Source organism: Coenobita brevimanus, chromosome 55 (genome assembly GCF_032717465.1).
Source record: "Coenobita brevimanus isolate Jiangsu-jjx chromosome 55, ASM3271746v2, whole genome shotgun sequence".
Taxonomy (NCBI): Eukaryota; Metazoa; Arthropoda; class Malacostraca; order Decapoda; family Coenobitidae; genus Coenobita; species Coenobita brevimanus.
Window position 1 is genome coordinate 46,913,853 of NC_137008.1, and position 21,229 is coordinate 46,935,081.

Genomic DNA, 21,229 nt, shown 5'->3' on the forward strand with positions numbered 1-21,229 from the left:
TAAGTAAACAGTACAGATATATTTAGTCAGAGAATGACAGGAAAGCCGAAGCCAGAGTGTTGAGATTCAGAAGACTCGAGTTCAGGAGTACGAGAGCAAGATAAGTCGTTGCGTATATAGACACAACAGCCACCTTTGGCTTTGAAATGAGTATAAAGAAAGTAGGAGGATAAAGAATATATATATATATATATATATATATACTGTATATATACATATTTTTTCCTCCTTCCCCAAAGGTTCCCCCAACACATGATACAATATTTTCCTCGAACGCTCGTAGCACATATCACAACCATTTTTTATACAGAAATCATAAATTTCAACAACTGTCTTAGCAAGGTACAGTATCTGTCCACTGACGTCCGTGGTTACCCGGCATTGCAAGGTACAGCACCTGTCCACTGACGTACCTGGTTCTTTGGCGTCCTTACCTTCCTCAGCACACCTGCCGCTAAAGTACTGTATCGCTAACCAACGCTATGCACCAAAATGAACACTCGCGGCACAGTTCACGTACATTATACATACAGTATAAGTTATCACTAAATGTCAGACCAAGGTATAGTACCTGTTCACTGACGTCCCTGGTTCCTTGGCATCCTTACCTTCCCCAGCACACCTGCCGCTAAAGTATCGCTAACCTACACTACGCACCAAAACGAACACTAGTGGCACAGTTCACGTACAGTGTACATAAAGTATAAGTTATCACTAAAGGTCAGACCAAGGTACAGTACCTGTTCAGTGACGTCCGTCGTTCCTAGGCGTCCCTATCTCAAGAGCACACCTGCCGCTAAGCTATCACTAACCTACGCTACACACCAAAATGAACACTCGTGGCACAGTTCACGTACATTATACATACAGTATAAGTTATCACTAAATGTCAGACCAAGGTACAGTACCAGTTCAATGACGTCCGTCGTATCTAGGTGTCCCTGTGTCTATAGCACACCTGCTGCTAAGGTATCGCTAGCCTACGCTACACACCCTAACTTATGCCTTCATGAGCACAGGTGGCACATTTCACGTACACTTCACACTATATCATACACACATACATGACTACCACAATGATTCCATCCCAACCTCCGCAATTATTCCCTTCCTTACTACGGTTCAACATGACCGTGATGCAGCATCCTTTGCCAGGAGAGTACGAAGCAACGTTATTTTATTGACAAACACACCACACTCCTTCACAAACACTCGTAGCATGTTTGACGTATATTTCACACAATGCCATACGCATTTTCACTATCAGAATCACAATACTTCCATCCCTAAACACCTCTAATAATCCCTTCCTGACTATAAAGCGTACATGATACCTCCCCCATTCCACAATGGTTTATGGCATCCGTAACACTTACTAGTTCCATTATTTCACCAAGCCAGACACAATATCTTTCACACAATATACAGTTTAGGCATTGGCTTTATTATACACATATATGTACCCACGCCATAGGGCCTGGAGGAGGCTGAGTGGCAAAACCCTGCTACAGTGAACACGCGTCTCGACTATAGGCCTAACAAATGATAACAGGCACAATTCCTTTTCATGACATATATCTATGTTCCATCGACAATATCACATACAAATATGCTCATAAATATTGTGTTATCACACTGAGTCCATGGGGGCTTCGGCTCAGGTGGGAAGGGGAGAATTAGTAGGAATTAAAGGGACAGCACATGTGGCGCAACCCTACTGTATGGCTTCCTGGGAGAGACTGAGGTTTATCACTACATGCTGGGCCCCATGAAGCAGCTCAGTGTTGCCAATGCATTACCTGGCTTCTTGGGAGAGACTGAGGTTTATCGCTACGTGCTTGGCCCCATGAAGCGGCTCAGTGTTGCCAATGCCTTGCCTCGGGAGGTAGACGCGCCCGCTCAAACACACCAAAATTTGACGCAAATCAGCCGAAAACTTAATTTTTGGCTAATTTTTTTGTGCTTACCAACACGATTCACGTGACTGTGCTTCTTCCTACCAAACCACATGGAATGCAATGCATGTGACTGTGTCTGAGAGGGTTAACATAACCAAACCTAACCTATTCCATCCTAATCAACTCTCCTCAAAAATGGGATTGCCACAAAATATTACACTGAAGATCCAAAGTCCATCATGGCAAAATTCTACTTGAAGCTGTACAAAGCTATGTGCCAATACTGTACTGGCCCAAGATATTTTGCCTTCTCTCACTACTTTCCAGCCGTTTACAATTGTCTAATTTGTCCCTGATAGTCAACACTATACGTTTTCATTTAGGCCCAATCTTTTGGACAGGTACTTTAGGCACGATTAAGGAAAACACTGAGTGTACTGTCTACACAAGAGAATCTTACAGTAGCTCACACTGTTCACAAATCCCGCTCCAAGACTGAAACGTGTGGGTGGCGTTGGTGGGTACAACTGATGGCGTGCATATACGTGCACCAAATCTGAGTTCGCGATTTTTATTATAGTTGTCTTTACAGTTTTTACTTTTTTTTCTAGTATACAACAGGCCTCTTGTAAAACTCCAGTTGTTAGAGGATTCAGGCTGTTAGAGGGCCATATATAAGAGGTGATACTGTATTAGGGACTAGGCTGTATCACATGCTGATCAGGGCAGTACTTTTGAGGAGGATGGGAATGTAGGTGAAAGGGAGAGCTGGAGCTCCTGTTTCACTAGCCATCAGGATTTCCTGACTTCCCAGTACGCGAATTCCCAGTGCGCGAGGTCGTGGACTGCCCAATCTCTTGCTCACTGTGCGAGCCTACTGTACTTTCCCTTCTATAGAAACTATTCCACTACAGATCTAAGAATATCTGATCTACACAACCTCTTCCCTTCCTAAAACCTCCCTGTTCTTCTCCAGCTAATTCCTCTTTTATTGCTCTAACTCTGTCAATAAGTATCCTACAATATACTTTTCCTATTACACTAAGAAGAAAAATCCCCCTGTGATTCACACACACTTCTTTTTCCTCTTTTCCATTGTACAGGGGAATAATTATATCTGACTTCCAATCCACCAGGACTACACCTTCCTCCCAGGCCAATCTGCATATCTTCCACATTCATTCTACTACTAGCCTATCTCTCCCCCATGTTTCTGCATTTCACCACACACTCCATCAATTCCTGGGGCTTTCCCCATTTTAACTTTCCTCATTGCTTCCACAACTTCCATCCTACTGATTTCTTCCTCTCTTCTCACATCCTTCCTTCTCCAAGCCATTCCCCAGCTACTTATACTTGCATTACATTCATTCTCTATGTTCAACAATTCCTTAAAGTGTTCTCCCCATCTGTTCACTTTTTCTCCCTTCTCCACTAGTAATCTACCATTTTTATCTTTCACTCCCCAACTAACTTCTTTGGCACCCAGTCTAACTCTCCTTACCTCATTCCAAAGCATTGTCTTACATTCCCTCCACTTTACACTCAAGTTCCTTCCAAATTCCTCATCCACTCTCTTCTTACTCTCTCTTACTGATCTTTTCACCTCTCTCTTCCTCTCTACATATTTCCTCTTCCTTCTCTCAACTTCTTCCACGCCCCTGTTTCTCATCCACTCATTATGTGCTTTCTTTCTTTGTGCCACAGCCTCTCTCACCTCTTCATTCCACCATGCTGTTACCTGCACCTCATTTCATCTTCTCTTCACCCCACACACCACATCACATGCTGCACAGATTCTTCTGTGAATATCTTGAACACAACTTCCACATCCCCCATCTGCTCCAGTCCATATTTACCTAATCACTCCTCCACTTCCCTCCTATATTCTGCCTTTTTTCTATCCTCTTGTAACCTTTCCACCCTCCTTGTATGCACTACTTCTTCCTGTCCTTCCATTCTTCTATTTCTCCATTTCATTTGAACTTTGATTCTGACCACCACCAGGTGGTGGTGAGAAAGTCCACTTCCCCAACCTCTATATACTCTTGCATCCATCACACACCTTCTCATCCTTTCATCCACACAAACACACACAATCAATCATTGCCTTCCGTTCATTCAGTTCACCACCCACCTTTCTCATCACTTGCCACGTATACATATGGATCACTTTGTGCCTGAAGAGGGTATTGACTGTCACCAACCCCCTTCCAGCACAAATGTCCACTAAAGCACTGCCATTTTCATCTATCTCTGCAGGAACACCACACTCACCAACTACTCCATCCACCTTCACATTCCCTACTTTTCCATTCATATTTCCAATCAAAAACTCTCTCTCATTCCTTTCAAAATATTGCATGCATGCTTCCACATTTGTCCTGAACTCCTCTCTCACTCTGCTTGCATGATCTTGCATTGCCGCATACACGCACACAATCGCCCATATTTGTTGTCCAACTTTCAATCTTACCCACACAAACTTTCGGCCAACTGATTCATACTCTCTTATATTCTCCTTCCATCTGTTACTCACAACAATGCACACTCCTTCTTTTGCCCTCTCATTCTCACCTATTCCCTTACATATACCCCATCCATACTCCCATTCTCTCACACTCTCATCTCGCCATTTAGTTTCAGTTAATCCACATACAGAAGGAATATGTGCAGCATGTGATGTGGTGTGTGGAAGGAAGAGAAGACAGAGGGGGGTGCAAGGAACAGCGTGGTGGACTGAAGAGGTGAGACAGGCTGTGGCACAAAAGAAGAAAGCATACAATGAATGGATGAGAAATAGAGGCGTGGAAGAAGTTGAGAGGCGGAAGAGAGAGTTATATGTAGAAAGAAAGAGAGAGGTGAAAAGATTAGTAAGAGAGAGTACGAAGAGAGTGGATGAGGAATTTGGAAAGAATTTGAGTGTAAAGTGGAGGGACTGTAAGAAAATGTTCTGGAAAAAGGTGAAAAGAGTAAGATAGGGTGGAAGTGAAGTTAGCAGGGGAGTGAAAGATAAAAATGGTAGATTACAAGTGGAGAAGCGAGAAAAAGTGAGCAGATGGAGAGAACACTTTAAGGAATTGTTGAACATAGAGGATGGAAGTAATGCGAGTATAAGTGGCTGGGGAATGGCTGGGAGAAGGAGGGAGGTGAGAAGACAGGAAGAAATCAGTAGGATAGAAGTTGTGGAAGCAATGAAGAAAGTTAAATCGGGGAAAGCCCCAGGAATTGATGGAGTGTGTGGTGAAATGCTGAAGCATGGGGGAGAGATAGTAGTAGAATGGATGTGGAAGATGTGCAGATTGGCCTGGGAGGAAGGTAGAGTCCCGGATGATTGGAAATCAGGTATAATTATTCCCTTGTACAAAGGAAAAGGGGAAAAAGAAGTGTGTGGTAATCATAGGGGCATTTGTCTTCTTAGTATAATAGGAAAAGTGTATGGTAGGATACTTATTGACAGAGTTAGAGGAAGAACAGAGAAATTAGTTGGAGAAGAACAGGGAGGCTTTAGGAAGGGAAGAGGTTGTGTAGATCAGATATTCATTCTTACATCTTTAGTGGAAAAGTTTCTAGAGAAGGGAATGAAGTTGTATGCGGCTTTCATGGATTTGGAGAAAGCATATGACAGGGTGGATAGACAAGGATTGTGGAAAGTGTTAAGAATATATGGAGTAGATGGGAAGTTGTTGAATGCTGTGAAGAGTATGTACAATGGTGCGAAGGCTGCAGTGCGTGTGGATGGTGAACTAAGTGAATTTTTCTCTTTGAAGGTTGGGTTGAAACAGGGATGTGTCATGTCTCCATGGTTGTTCAATCTGTACATGGATGGGGTAATAAAAGAGGTACAAGGTAGGGTAGTGGATGTTGGAGTGGCCCTGGTGAGAGAGGATAGTGTTTGGAAACTCCCTGTACTGTTGTTTGCAGATGATACTGTGTTGTTGAGTGAAGATGAAGGGGAGCTGCAAGGCTTGGTGGATGAGTTTGGGAGAGTGTGTAAGAAACGGAATCTAAAGGTGAATGTAGGGAAGAGTAAAGTGATGGTCTTTGAAAGAGGTGAAGTCAGTTAATGTACAGCGAGGTTGGATGGTGAGGAATTGGAAAATGTGGGTACGTTTAAGTACTTGGGTAGTGCGATGAGTAAGGATGGAGGTTTGGAGGGTGAAGTGCTTGAAAGGGTACAGCAGGGAAGAAAGGTTGCTGGTTCTTTGAAAGCAGTGATAAGAAACAGGGAAGTGAGCATGAAAGTGAAAAAGTTACTACATGACAGTATTGTGATACCAACTCTAACATATGGAAGTGAATCTTGGATGTTGCTGGAAGGACACAAGTCAAGAGTGAGAGCAGTGGAAATGAGTTATTTAAGAGGAGCCTGTGGAGTCACATGGAGAGACAGGCTGACAAATGAGGATATAACGGAGCGTTGTGGTGTGGATGTGGATGTGATAGGAACGTTATGAGGAACACACTGAGGTGGTTTGGCTTTGTGGAGAGGATGGAGGGTGAACGACTGAAGAAGAGTGTGTATGTGAGTGAGGTGGAGGGGGGAAGAGGGAGGGGGAGGCCAAGGATGAGATGGAGGGATGGTGGAGAGGTATATGAGAGAGGGGGGTGTGAGCTGGCAGCAGAGCAGTGAAATGGCGGGGGACAGGGCGACTTGGAGGCGATTTGTTTGTGGCCACCCCAAATGGGATTGAGGCGTCTGGCAATAGATAGATAGATAGATAATGCACATACATCCACTTTCACACCCTCAAGCACCTGGACAATCTCTCTTTCTTTCATCTCATCATTTGTACCCCTCACATTCCATGTAGCTATCCATACCATGTTCTCCGTTCGGTCCTTAGTCATCACCTTTTGGTCAGTCCTGGTCCGAGGCTTTAGTTTGTTGTTTCCAGGAAGGGGCATTAACCCTCCACCAACCCACTTGTTGTCAGTTTGGGAACACGTGTTGGTTGGTTATAAGGTTACCACCAAGCATTATAAATGCTTTCTTTGTTTACAGGAAATCATAAAGTGAGAAATGTTAAAGTCAGGGGTAGGGTTGCGAGAGGCAGACGAAAAAAGACCTGGGCCAAGGTCAATGAGTGTGACCTCAGGGATAAGGGACTGAATAGAGAAGCTGCCAGAAATCGAGCATCATGGAATGCTTGTCATCAGGTGGCCAAGGCTGACTCATGCAAGCATGTTGGAGCCTTCAAAAACAAAACAAAATGACAAAAGGTTAAGATGACTCGGTTTTGTCTCACTAGCCAGCATCTCTCCAAAATAACTGCATTGCTAATTAGTAAGTGGACAGTTGGCAAAGTAATCATGATGATCTTTTAGAAAGTTAACTGGCATTCCACATGTGACCATGTTAGCTTGTTAGTGGGGCATTGGCGAGACGCTTAACTACTATACCATTCAACTGCTATCCTAAACCGCTACACTGCTAAACTGCTAAACCACCACATGGCCAGTTGTAAACATACTATAAATGCTTTGTGTATTCATCTTGAGAATATCTAAATTCTACTGAGTATATACTGAAATGCATTACTGTACTTATTTTTACACTAAATCAACACTGCTTATGATCTAGAAACTATCTGTGACTTCTAATAGGTGAGACAATCATTTGTATAAGAGTTTCTACTAAACTGAGCCAAGCTAACCCCTACCTAATTCATCACCTCTTGCCTCGAGGACACATGGGGATATTTCAAGGCAATCTTTAGACAAAAAGGTGCGTCTTAGCCGCCATGAAATATGGTAATATCCTCCTTTCTAACCAACGCCTCCATCAAATGTGGAATGTGAGAGAAAAATTTAGCATGCTCCAGGAGACATGGTCATCCATCTATCTATCATCTAACTGCTTACAGCTCCAGATGTACCAAGACGCAGGGCTAGACTATTTAGTCCAAACATTTAATGCGAGAGTGACCAGCTGCCTGCCACTGAACAGTATGATGTGAGTAATGAATCCCCACTACCTTTTGGATGCAATCTCCCCATATCCAAGTGAAGCCCCTTAATCCACTAGATTACAAGGCATCTATTTAGTTCTGTGATTACCACCAAGTATAATGAATGTTTCCTAGGCTATAAGAAACACAGTGCTTGTCACTCAATGTAGAATCGCCTGGAGGAAGCATTACAAGTGAGTGGACAGTGGGTGCTCTCATCTAAAAGAAAACAGATTTGGAACTACAGTACAACAGATTAGCATACAGTATATTCATGTAGAGGAATTTTCAATAAGAAGCTAACAACAAACTGCATCTAAATATTATAATCAAATTTTGTTACTGGAAAGCCCACACTACAAGCAAGCCTTCCATCATCATCATCATCATCATCATCACCATCATAATTATTCCAAGTTCTCTTTCCACCCAAGGAGAAGGTCTGCCCTAATAAAAAAAAAATGACAGTGTAATCACCTGTGTAAATGACGGGAATCCTGGTCTGGAGATAAAAGGTCTCTGCTCCTGGACTCTGATTCTGACCGTGGAATGCGTTGCTCTGGCTCACTGGGGGACAACTGCAAAAGTTCTTGGTGTTTCTTTAACTCTTCACAAGCTTTGTTCCAAGCTGATGTTCGTTTCACCTGCAAAATTGATCAGCAAGATTATGGGTGAAATGGAATTAAACTTGAAGAAATGCATATGATGCCAATGATCAACTTCAACAAAAACCTAACCTGATTCACAATTTTGCTGTGGTGGTGGGTAAGATCCACAACAACCTGAGAAGAATGAAAGAAAGCAGAGATGCTATCAAGAGTGTCTAAAATAGGTCATATATACATTTACCAGTGCTTATCATGCAAATCCAAAAATTCTTGACTCCAGTTCAGAGGAAATTCCATTTACATAATCATTCTAGCCTTATTCTCACTAATTAACATGGTGGGGAGGTTGCTGAGATAAAAAAGAGGAAACTATAAATGTCATAGGTGGTAATACTTTCTCAAAAAGGATTCACATTAACTAATTCATCATTCAAGTCTCAAATATTTTAGGTTCTCTCATCCATTATGAACATCTGCTTACATACTTCATCAAATTAGCTTTAGCCACTGTTAATTATACCAACACACTCAAAGTGTGTGTGTGTGTGTGTGTGTGTGTGTGTGTGTGTGTATTTACCTAGTCGTACTGACCTAGCCGTGATTTATGGGAAAGGAGCTGTGCTTATACTGTCCCATCTCCATTAAGACTAACATCCAGCTTGGTTTTGAAATCGTGAATATCCTTGGCATTTATCACCTCTTTATCCAGGTTATTCCATGCTTCAATAGTTCTGCAAGGAAAGCTGTATTTCTTGATGTCTCTCTTGCATGTGGTCCTTCTCAACTTTTTTCTGTGACCCTTTGTTTCTCCTTCACCCCACAAAAACAGGTCCTCCCAATCAAGCTTCTCCATTCCCTTGGATACTCTGTACACATTAATCAGACCTCCCCTTATTCCTCTTTTTTCTAGGGTTGGGAGACTTAGTCTCAACAGTCTTTCCTCATACGGTAATTTTCTCAAGCCAGGTACCATTTTGTTACTGCTCTTTGTATTCATCCAATCCTTCTTATATCCTTCTTTTTATGTAGTGACCATACCACTGCTGCATATTCCAGCCTTGGGCAATCATTGATACAATCAACTTTTTCATCACCTCTTTGTCCAGATAAGTAAACGCAACTCTTATGTTTCTCAAAATATTATGTATGTATCTCTGGTGATTTTGATTATGTGATTTTCCTGCGAAAGGTTGTCTGAAAACAGTACCCCTAAGTCTTTCTCTTCTTTAGTTTTACTAATTCATTCATTCCCCATTCTGTATTTTCCTGTTTGTCTCTTTGTACTCTTTCCAAATTACTTAACATTTCTCACACTAAACTGCATTTCCCACCTTTGACTTGAGTCAGATATCTTATCAAGGTCCAATTGCATCTGTTTATGGTCTTCATCCTTTTCCACTTTCCTTAACAGCTTAGCGTCATCTACAAACAGACTTATATAACTGTCTATTCCTTCCACCATATCATTTACAGGAACATGACTGGTGCCAAATCTTACCCTTGAGGTACACCACTAATTACTTTACACACTCTGACTGATAGTCCTTTATGACTGTTCTCATCTCCCTGTCCTCCAAACAAACTTTCATCCACTTATGTACAGCTCCACTTAGACCTTTTGTGTGTTCAAGCTTCCACAACAATCTCCTGAATGGTACCTTGTCAAACACTTTCTTTAGGTCCAAAAAGATACAATCAATCCATCCGTCCCTGTCTTGAGTACCATCTATCACTCTTGAGTAAAAGCTTAGTAGGTCTGTAGTACAAGACCTTCCTTTTCTGAAGCCAAATTGACAATCTGTTATTATATTAGTTCCTTCCAGGAATCTGATCCATCGGTCTTTCACTACAATCTCATAAATTTTTGCAACAACACTGGCTAGTGATACTGGGCTATAATTCAGTTGCTCTTCCTTTTTCCCTCCCTTGTATATGGGGACCACATTTGCTCTTTTCCAACCCTGAAGGACTTAACTTTTTGCCAGTGAGCTCATAATGATGTCATATATCCTTCCTGCTAGTTCCTTTCTACACTTTATTATCCAGTTGGATACTCCATCTGGTCCCAGTATTTTCCTAACATACTGTTTTTCCATTAATTTCATTATTTCTTGAATATCTACTTGTATTTCATCCAGCATTAAGTCCTTTGGTCTATCGTTTTCACTAAACTCACTCTCTCTTGTAAAAATGGTTTGAAAACATTTGTTCATCACTTCAGCCTGTGCTCGTGGATCCTTATAAATGACTCCATCTACTTTCAATCCGTATATCCCTTACTTGATTTTTTAATTTTCCATTTACATATCTGTAGAAGAGCTCTGGTTCATCCTTGCATTAGTCTACTACATTCTTCTCATAATTTCTCTTTTCTTCTCTTTGAATCCTTACATATTCATTCCTTTCCACTTTATATTTCTCCCATTCATTGTTTCCTCCCTTTTTTCTCCATTTCCTCCAAGTCTTTTCCCTCTTCATTCTTACATCTTCACATCTCTTGAAAAACCATTCCTTTTTGTTTCTCTCCTTGATTTTCACTTTCAGTACATAGCTCTCAACTCCACCCTTTATCCATAAAAACTCATCCCACTTTACTTGAGTACCTCTTGCCTTGTTGAAATTTCTCCAGTCAGTTTCTGTGGAGCATTTTCTTAGCTCATTGAAATCAACTTTACTATAATTGTATCGTCCACTTCTATATGATTCTGATACTGCAACATCTCTCATTTTTCATTATACAGTATACTCAATGAGAATGTGGTCACTTTTTCCTATTGGGCAAGTGTACATCAGCTCGACAATAATACACATTTTTTCTTTGTTAATAGCAGATCCACTTGAAAGGGTTCCTCATTTCCTCTGAATCTTGTATTCTCTCTGATCCAGTGTCATGATATTACTCATTGCCATATTTAACATTTGCTTCCCCATGACTCCCCTTCACCTTCCATGTACCGATCTTCCCAGCAAACTTCCTTAGAGTTAAAATCTCCCATCACTACTATGCCACAACTTCTGCTTATGTATCTTACCAAGCATTCACTAGTGTCACTAAGCATTTCTTTATATTCTCCCTTAGCCCATGCTTTGGTCTTGGGTGGAACTTAGGCCACTGCAAGGTCCCTTTTTCCATCATTAGTTTTCTTGAACGGAGCATTACAGCCGGTTGGTGAATGAGGAGTTTGACTGGGACAGAGAAGGTTTGGAGCCAGTTGATCCAGTGTCTGGCAATTGGCCTTTGATTGATGCTGCAACTGTGAGCGGGGCAACAGGCAGGATGAATGTGGGGAATGCAGCAGGGGTTTTGGGGTTGACTGCTGAAATGTTGAAAGCCTCAGGAGGTATAGGAGTGAGGTTAGTTACTGACCTGATGAATATGATTATATTTAAGTGTGTTGTCCCAGATGACTGCCTGAAGAGTGTAATTGTCAATGTGTACAAGGGGAAGGTTGATGCCCTGGAAAGAGGAAATTATAGAGGCATAAAGTTTTAGACCAGATAATGAAGGTAATGGAGAGAGTCCTAGAAGGTATGATTAGAGAAAGAGTGAACATCGATGAGATGCAGTTTGGGTTTATGCCAGGCAAAGAGACCACTGATGCCAGATTCACTGTTTGACAGCTTCAGGAAAAATATATAGGAAAGAAAAGCGAACTGTTCTTTGTTTTTGTTGATTTGGAGGCCTTTGACAGAGTCTCTAGAGAGGTGGTGAAGTGAGCAATGAAAAAGCTTGGGACTGAGGAGTGGCTGGTTAAGGCTGTTATGGTCATGTATGTGGGTGCTCACACCCAGGTATGGGTGAATGGAGATTTGAGCGATGAGTTTTCCATGAATGTTGGTGTGCATCAGGGGTCAGTCTTGAGCCCTTTGTTGGTTATCGTGGTTTGTACTAAAGGCCCTCTCCTGTGACTTCAGGAATGGACTCCTGTGGGAGATGTTGTAACCTGATGATTTGGTGCTGATTGCAGAAAATGAAACGGAGGGAGAGGAAAGATTTAGGAAGTGGAGAGATGGTATGGGGAAAAATGGCTTAAGAGTAAATGCAGATAAAACAAAAGTGATGGTATCTAGGGCTGGAGGTGGTACTGTCAAAGAAGAGGGAGAGCGGCCAGGTGCGATTTGTCACAAGGATGAAGGAAGTAACTCCATCTTGTGCAGTGTTTGTGATACGTGGGTGCATATAAGATGTAGTGGTATTTGAGGAAGACTGTGAGATAATGCTAATTTCATGTGTGTGGTGCGTATGGGAGAACATGTGGATACTGCCAAGCGTGAAAGGATTGAACTTGCTGGTGAGTCTCTTGAATGTGTGGAAGAGTTTTGTTATTTAGGAGACATGTTATGTCCTGGAGGTGGGACAGGAGTTAGCTCTGTGGTTGGAAGAAGTTCAGGGAGCTGTTGCCTCTCCTGACAATGAGAGGGTTCTTCCTCCGTGCTAAAGGATCTTTGTATGCAGCACGTGTTAGGAATGTAATGCTGTATGGTAGTGAGTCCTGGGAAAAGTCCTTCACTTGGTTTTCCATTATGTCCCTGAAGTTCACTTTTGCCTCCTCCTTTACTTTCTTCCATTCCTTATGCAATCCCTTGACATCTTCGACAATTTCCTAAACATCTTCATTTTCTTCTATCTTCTCACTCCAAGTTTCACATTTTTCTTTCAAAATCTGGTTTTCTGCCTAGACATCAGAAATAAACCCATTCATTTCCTTCATTTTTGATTCCAACTTTTGCCATAATTTGATATTTTCAGCCCTTAGCTCACCTGTCACATTTTCCACTTTTTCTGGTTTCTTCAGCAGCCCCTCTATGATACTCAAAACTTTCAGAATTCTCCTCCATCCTAATTTACCAGTAAATTCTCTTTCTTCCATATTGAACCCAATAAAATCATTGGGTGTGTGTTCTTACCTAATTGTTCTTACCTAATTGTATCTTTACAGGAATGAGTCAAGCTCGTACTGTCCTGTGTCTTAAACCATATTTATCGTACATATCCTTAAATTTGTGAATTGTTTTGGCACACACTATTTCATTTGGTAGTGCATTCCATTGATCAATTGCTCTGTTTCAGAAACTGAATTTCCTTACGTCTTTATCACCTCTCTTCTTACGCAGTTTTTTGCAGTGTCCTTTTGCTGATGCTTCCCCATATGTTAAGTAATCATTTATGTCTATTTTCTCCTTCCCTGATATTCATTTATATAGCATTATCATGTCACTTCTTTTCCTTCTCTCCTGTAGTGTTGGTAGATTCAGTGTATTTAGTCTTTCTTCGTAGCTTAGATCCCTTAAGCTTGGTATCCATCTTGTAGCGGCCCTTTGAACTTTTTCAATCTTGTCTATGTGTTTTTTGAGATGAGGACTCCAGACTACTGATGCATACTCCAGGGTTGGTCTGATGAATGATGTTATTATCCTTCTTAGCATGTCTTCATTTATGCATGTGAATGCTATTCTCATATTTGCAAGCAGTGTATACATGTTCCGTACCTTCTCACTGATGTGGTCAGCCAGAGATAGTCTGTTATTGATAATCACACCTAGGTCCTTCTCTCTTTCTGATGTGTGTAGGGTTTTATTTCCTAACGTATAATCCCAATCAGGTCTTTTTCCACTTTTACCAAACTTGATTACAAGACACTTGTCCACATTGAATTCCATTTGCCATGTATTAATCCATTCATGACGTTTATTTAATTCTTCTTGTAGCTCTTTACAAGAGTCTGTGTTGGTAATTCTCCTTTGTATTTTTGCATCATCCGCAAACATATTTAGATAGCTTTCATTTCCAGTGTTACTGTTTATATCATTTATATACACTAAAAACATGATTGGTGCCAGCACTGAACCCTGTGGTACTCCACTAGTCACTTCTTTCCATGATGAGTAATTTCCCCTTAGTACTGTTCTCATTTCTCTTTTTATGAGAAAATCTTGCATCCAACAAAACAGTTTGTCTCGAATTCCTCCTTGATGGTACAGTTTCCATAAAAGTCTTTGGTGTGGTACTGTGTCAAATGCTTTCTTGAAATCTAAATAGATACTGTCCACCCATCCTTCTCTTTCCTGTATTGTGTCTGTTACTCTGTCATAGTAGCTCAACAGATTAGCAACACATGATTTTCCTTTTCTGAAACCAAACTGTCTTTCTGTTATCATACTGTGTTCTTCTAGATGATTTACCCAAGCTTTTCTTATAAGCTTTTCTAATACCTTGCTTACAACACTGGTCAGTGATACTGGTCGGTAGTTGAGTGGATTTTGTCTATTCCTTTTCTTGAATAAGGGGACAATATTTGCTTTCTTCCAAATATCAGGTAGTTTACCTTGACTCAAGGATTTCTTGAAAATTAAAAATAATGGTTTACTTAACTCCTTTGCACATTCTCGTAGCACCCAACATGAAATTTCATCAGGACCATTTGCTTTTCCTCTGTCTAATTTACTTAACTCCTCCTGTATTACTTTTTCTGATATTTGTATATCTGGTAGTATGTGTGGACATGCATGTTCCACATAGTCCCTCTCAAAATTTTTTTCTTCTGTAAAAACTGATTGGAAATTCTTATTTAATGCTTCACAAATATCTTTCTCTTGTGTATAGGTGATTCCCTTGTCCGTAATGGATTGTATTATATCTTTTACTTTGGTTTTGCTTCTGATGTAGCTGTAAAATAGCTTTGGTTGATCACTACTTTTATTTATTATATCCTCCTCAAACTGTTTTTGGGTTTCCCTCCTTATTCTTGTATAATCGTTTCTTGCCTGTTTGTAATTATTATATGCCCTTTCACTATTGTTCCTCTGTGAAAAAATGTGTTCTTCTCCTCTTCTGATCTTCCCTCATTTTTTGTTTTTGCTTCCTCCCTCTTCTCTTTCAGTAATTCCAGTTCCTCTTGTGTTAGGCATCTTTTTATCCGTACATTTTTGAAATCCTCTTTTTCCACAAGATTCTTTGCATTTTTTAGTATCTCCTCCACGGTGTTTACACTCTGGAAGTTACCTTTAGAGGTCCTGTTTTGCTTTTCTCGTATTTCCCTAACCTTTTGTGTTCCTTTATGTCTTTACTACAGATTTCCTCTGATACTTCTTTCAGTATGCTCATTACATTTGCCATCTCCTTTTTGTCTCTTGTGATCTTGTTTTTTACTTCTTCCTCTTCTATACCAGTGATTACCATAGATTTGTTGATATCTACTGAATCTCTGACTAACTTTGGATTGTTTTGGATTATTCTTTTCACTTCCTTTTTAATGCTTTTTTCTTCCACCCTTGTTTCTAAGTCTTTCTTTACTTTCACCATTTCAGCATACGTGGTTTCCACATCATTTTTGCTCCTAGTTGTCACTCTCGCCTTCAAAATAGTCCCCTTGGGCATGTATACAGTGGTCCCAGCCTTTTTTCCATGGTCCATGAATCCCTGGAAGGCTTCAGGTGTGATGGTCTTGGGCACCTCCTGCGATTCTTTCTGGATCTCCTCAATCAAGTCAAATCGACACCCTTTCAGTTGGAATTTCAGCTTGAGAAACAGGAAAAAGTCGCAGGGGGCAAAGGTCAGGCAGATGGGGTGGGTGGGGAATAACTACCATGTTTGTGGAAGCCAGGAACTGACAGACAACAACTGATGTGTGGGTGGGGGCGTTGTCATGATGCAGGACCCAGTCTTTGTTCTTCCACTGTTACGGACGTTTGCTGCGGATCTTCTCCTTCAGACGCTGCATAACTTCACGTTAAAACTTTCCACTGACAGACTGACCAGGTGGGATGAATTCCTTGTGAACAATCCCTTGGATATCGAAGAAAATGATCAACATCGACTTGACACTGCTGCAAACTTGACGTGCTTTTTTTGGACTTGGTGAAGTGGGAGACTTCCATTGCGTTGACTTCTGCTTTGTCTCTGGGTCATAACCATAAACCCATGATTCATTACCAGCTATGACCTTGGAGATGAATGTGGTGTCATCTCTGACCTGATTCTTGAGCTCCCTGCAAACTGCTATGCAATGTGCCTTCTTCTCGTCACTCAGCAGTCTTGGCACAAATTTTTCAGCGATGCATCTCGTGTCAAACGTGTCCAACAGAATGCATTGCATGCTCCCATATGACAGTCCAACGATATCACAAACATCATGGATAGTTTGTCTACGATCTGCAAGGAGAGACTGACGAACATTTCCTACATTTTCTGCTGTTGTTGCCTTTGTCGGTCGTCCAGAACAGTCATCGTCTTCGACGGACATTCATCCTTCCTTGAACCGCTTGTACCAGAAAAATGTTCTGCTTTGGGACATGGCATTGTCACCAAAGGCTTGCTGGAGAAACTGGTGAGTTTCTGCAGCTGTCTTGCTGATCTTGAAGCAGAACTTGATGCAGGTTCTTTGTTCCGTGAGATCCGCCACTGCAAAACTGCCAAACCACCTACACAACATGCTACAATAGTAAGCGTATCTCAACAACACATCCGCTCACAAACAAGGCTGGGGCCACATTGATGCACAAGGGGTGCTGCTGACTCTTCCTAGCAGCAAAAGGCAAAACTGCAAAACGGTTGGCTCCCTCTGCTCAGATTACTGGAACTTTTGGGTAGCACCTCATGTGCATATATATATATATATATATATATACAGTATATACAGCAAGCTTGCTCCGAACGCATGGGTTTTGTTCCAACCCTGGTGCATTCGGCACGAAACCATGTAAGTTTTAACTACACCTTATTTTGCTCCCTAGACCCCCTAAATGTGGTGTTTCGCTGTTACCTGTCACTGGTAATCAATATGAAGCACTTCAGGTGGTTAGAAGGTTTATTTAATGTTATAACTTACAAATAAAGTACGATATTTGCAGTGGGCATTTATGTATGTGTATATTATATATATATATATAATTCTCTCAAAAATATGAAAAGAGGGAAGGCTCTGGGAGAAAATGGAATAGTAACAGATTTACTGTTGGATGCAGGAGCAGAAGTACAGAATAGGCTGGCTCACTTATTTACTCAATGTATAAAAAGAAGAAAATTCCCAAAACATGGTGTAATTCAATAGTTATTTTACTTTACAAAAAAGGTGACTCAAAAGACCTTAGTAACTATTGACCCATTAGCTTGCTATCATTTACAAACTCTTCACTAAAGTCCTTACAAACAGAATAACTACAAATCTGGAGGAAAATCGACCTCGTGAACAGGCAGGATTCAGAAACGGGGACTCGACTACTGATCATCTACACACAATGAATCTGCTAATTGAGAAAACTACAGAATATAATAAACCACTGTGCTTAGGTTTTGTTTTGATTATGAAAAGGCTTTTGACTCAGTGGAGCACATAGCAATTATAAATTCACTGCGAGAACAAGGAGTGGATGAGAACATTGTAAAACTGCTCGAAAACATATACTGTACAAAGAGGGAACTACTACAGTTAAATTACATAAGGACTCTAAGAAAATTAAAATTGAGAAGGGCATGCGTCAGGGAGATACAATTTCACCAAAGTTATTTACAGCATGCTTAGAAAGTATCTTCAGAAGGCTAGACTGGGAAAACAAAGGAGTGAACATAGATGGAGAAAAACTAAATCATGTAAGATTGGCAAATGACATCGTCCTAATCTCAGAAACAGCAGAGACACTGCAAGAAATGTTAAATGACCTGAACAAAGAATGTCTCAAAGTAGGGCTAAAGATGAACTGGAGTAAAAATAGAGTAATGTTTAATCCTCAAACACCAAAGAGCGTCATCAGAATAAGTGGAGAAATTCTTGAAGAAGTAGAGGAGTACAATGACCTGGGACAAATACTAAAATTAACAAAAGATAATGATAGCGAAATAAAAAGACGCATTACAATTGGATGGAAACCTTTCGGTAAACATAGGGGCATTATGAAAAGTAGCTTGCCAGTTTGTATGAAACTACAAGTATATAATGAAAGTATAATTCCAGCTATGATATAAGGTTGTGAGACCTGGGAACTGACAAAATCAATGGAAAATAAATTAATTCGTTCTCAGAGAGCAATGGAAAGTCAATGTTGGGAATATATTTAAGAGACAGGAAAAGATCAACTTGGGTGAGAGAGCAGACTAACGTCAAAGATATTATGGAAGTTATACAAGAACAGAAATGGAGGTGGGCGGGCCATGCAGCATGAATAAGAGATAATCAATGGAGCAAGAGGTTGACTGATTGGACACCAAGAGACTCTAAGCGTAGCAGAAAAAGGCCAGACAGGAGGTGGAGAGACGAAACAGAGAAATTTGCAGGGAAAACGTGGCAAAGACTGGCACAATCAAGGAATTCGTGGAGAACGTTGGGGGAGGCCTTTGTTCAGCAATGGACTTGTAATGGCTGATGATGATGATATATATATATATACCACGTTGAGTACACCACTTCCCGTCCGATCAGCAAAGTTAAGCAACGTTGGGTCTGGTTAGTACTTGGATGGGTGACCGCCTGGGAACACCAGATGCTGTTGGCATAACGTTCTCCCTATGTGTCAAGTGGGGTTGGTGGAGGATTAGTGTCCCTCCCTGTAAAACAATTAACTCTAAGCCCTTGGCCACCCCGTTTGGGATACATGGCGTCTGGCAATGAATGAATGAATGAATGAATGAATATATATATATATATATATATATATATATATATATATATATATACACACACACACAGTACCCTCGTGTTGGAAGGTAATATTGTCATGCACAGGTCCCGTGTTGGACCAAAAACGAGTTGGACAAACAACAGCGCTTATGGGGAAAAATGAATTATGTCAGCAACCCTAAGAAAAGTCACCCTAAATACCTACCATATACCTATACATATAATGGTACTGCTGTCTATCTGTCTATTGCCAGATGCCTCAATCCCGTTCGGGGTGGCCACAAACAAATCGCCTCCACATTGCCCTGTCCCCGGCCATTTCACTACCCCGCTCCCAACTCACACCCCCCTCTCTCATATACCTCTCCACCCCATCCCTCCATCTCATCCCCGGCCTCCCTCTCCCTCTTCCCCCCTCCATCTCACTCACATACACTCTCTTCGTCAGTCTTTCACCCTCCATCCTCTCCACATGGCCAAACCACCTCAGTGTATTCCTCCTAATGCTTCCTATCACATCCACATCCACACCACAATGCTCCTTTATATCCTCATTTGTCAGCCTGTCTCTCCATGTGACTCCACAGGCTTCTCTTAAATAACTCATTTCCACTGCTCTCACTCTTGACTTGTGTCCTTCCAGCAACATCCAAGATTCACTTCCATATGTTAGTGTTGGTATCACAATACTGTCATGTAGTAACTTTTTCACTTCCATGCTCACTTTCCTGCTTCTTATCACTGCTTTCAAGGAACCAGCAACCTTTCTTCCCTGCTGTACCCTTTCAAGCACTTCAACCTCTAAACCTCCATCCTTACTCATCACACTACCCAAGTACTTAAACGTACTCACATTTTCCAATTCCTCACCATCCAACCTCGCTGTACATTCACTGACATCACCTCTCTCGAAGACCATCACTTTACTCTTCCCTACATTCACCTTTAGATTCCGTTTCTTACACACTCTCCCAAACTCATCCATCAAGCCTTGCAGCTCCCCTTCGTCTTCACTCAACAACACAGTATCATTTGCAAACAACAGTACAGGGAGTTTCCAAACACTATCCTCTCTCACCAGGGCCACACCAACATCCACCACCCTACCTTGTACCTCTTTTATTACCCCAGCCATGTACAGATTGAACAACCATGGAGACATGACACATCCCTGTTTCAACCCTACCTTCAAAGAGAAAAATTTACTCAGTTCACCATCCACACGCACTGCAGCCTTAGCACCATCATACATACTCTTCACAGCATTCAACAACTTTCCATCTACTCCAGATATTCTTAATACTTTCCATAATCCTTGTCACTGTAATAAATGGTACCGTACTATGAATGATAACCAACCTTTTAGGATAGTGTTGGTGGGCTTGCTGGGAATGGAAGGTGGTATCTGAGGCTGTAGGTAGTCCTACTGGGTCCCTGGAGGATGGCTGCCGGCATCACTAGTGGATAATGGCTGCTGTTGCTCGTCAACCTCCCTCATAAATTCTTCGAAATCACACTCAGAATCACTATCACTGAGGTACTGCTCCATTATGATGATTGCTGGGTCAGTAGGCCTGCACTTGGAGTCACGTGGCCCACTTCCATAAGCCTTCACTGCTGCCAGAATCCTGTCTTGGTTTTTTATTATGGTCCTCACGCTGGCTTCATTCACGTCGTAGGCCTTGGTGATGTCCACGTTCCTCTCCCCTTTCTTCTTCCTCTTGATGATTTCTAGCTTGGTGGCCTGAGGGAGGTGCTGCCGCTTCTTGGGGTTCTCAGAAGGCTTCCTAGGCATCGTGAGCAGGGTAAAATGCAGTAGCAAGGGCAGAAAATGCAGCGAGAAAAAAGCACCGTCCAATCCGAATTATGCGACTGAGTGGCGCTGCGGTGGGAGAAATTTAAACAAAACATCACGTGAGAGCAGAAGCGTTAGTAATTGGGCGACATCACGATCACGTCATGATAGTGGGTGGGGGATGCTACTTGATCAGAAGTTTTGACTGGCTGTCAGCATCATGGGAATGTCCAGTATGACCGTGTTGGACTGGGGGTGATCGTGCTAGAGGCGAACTCTGCAGATTTCACCCACTTCTCGGTGCTCTGTCCGTGTTATGCTACCGCACCTGTGTTACATTAATTAAATCATATTAAATCGTACT

General features: G+C 41.5%; 1 protein-coding gene and 1 pseudogene across 1 annotated transcript in view; one reads left to right on the plus strand and one right to left on the minus strand.

The window, feature by feature from the left end:
• LOC145401213 (zinc finger MYND domain-containing protein 11) overlaps positions 1-21,229 on the minus strand; it is a 643,482-nt gene that overhangs the window by 183,588 nt on the left and 438,665 nt on the right. The window contains exon 10 of the mRNA XM_080273521.1: positions 8,327-8,493. Coding sequence (XP_080129647.1) covers positions 8,327-8,493 — 167 coding nt within the window. The remainder of the gene's footprint in view (positions 1-8,326; positions 8,494-21,229) is intronic.
• Positions 18,827-18,945, plus strand: LOC145401505 (5S ribosomal RNA; annotated as a pseudogene).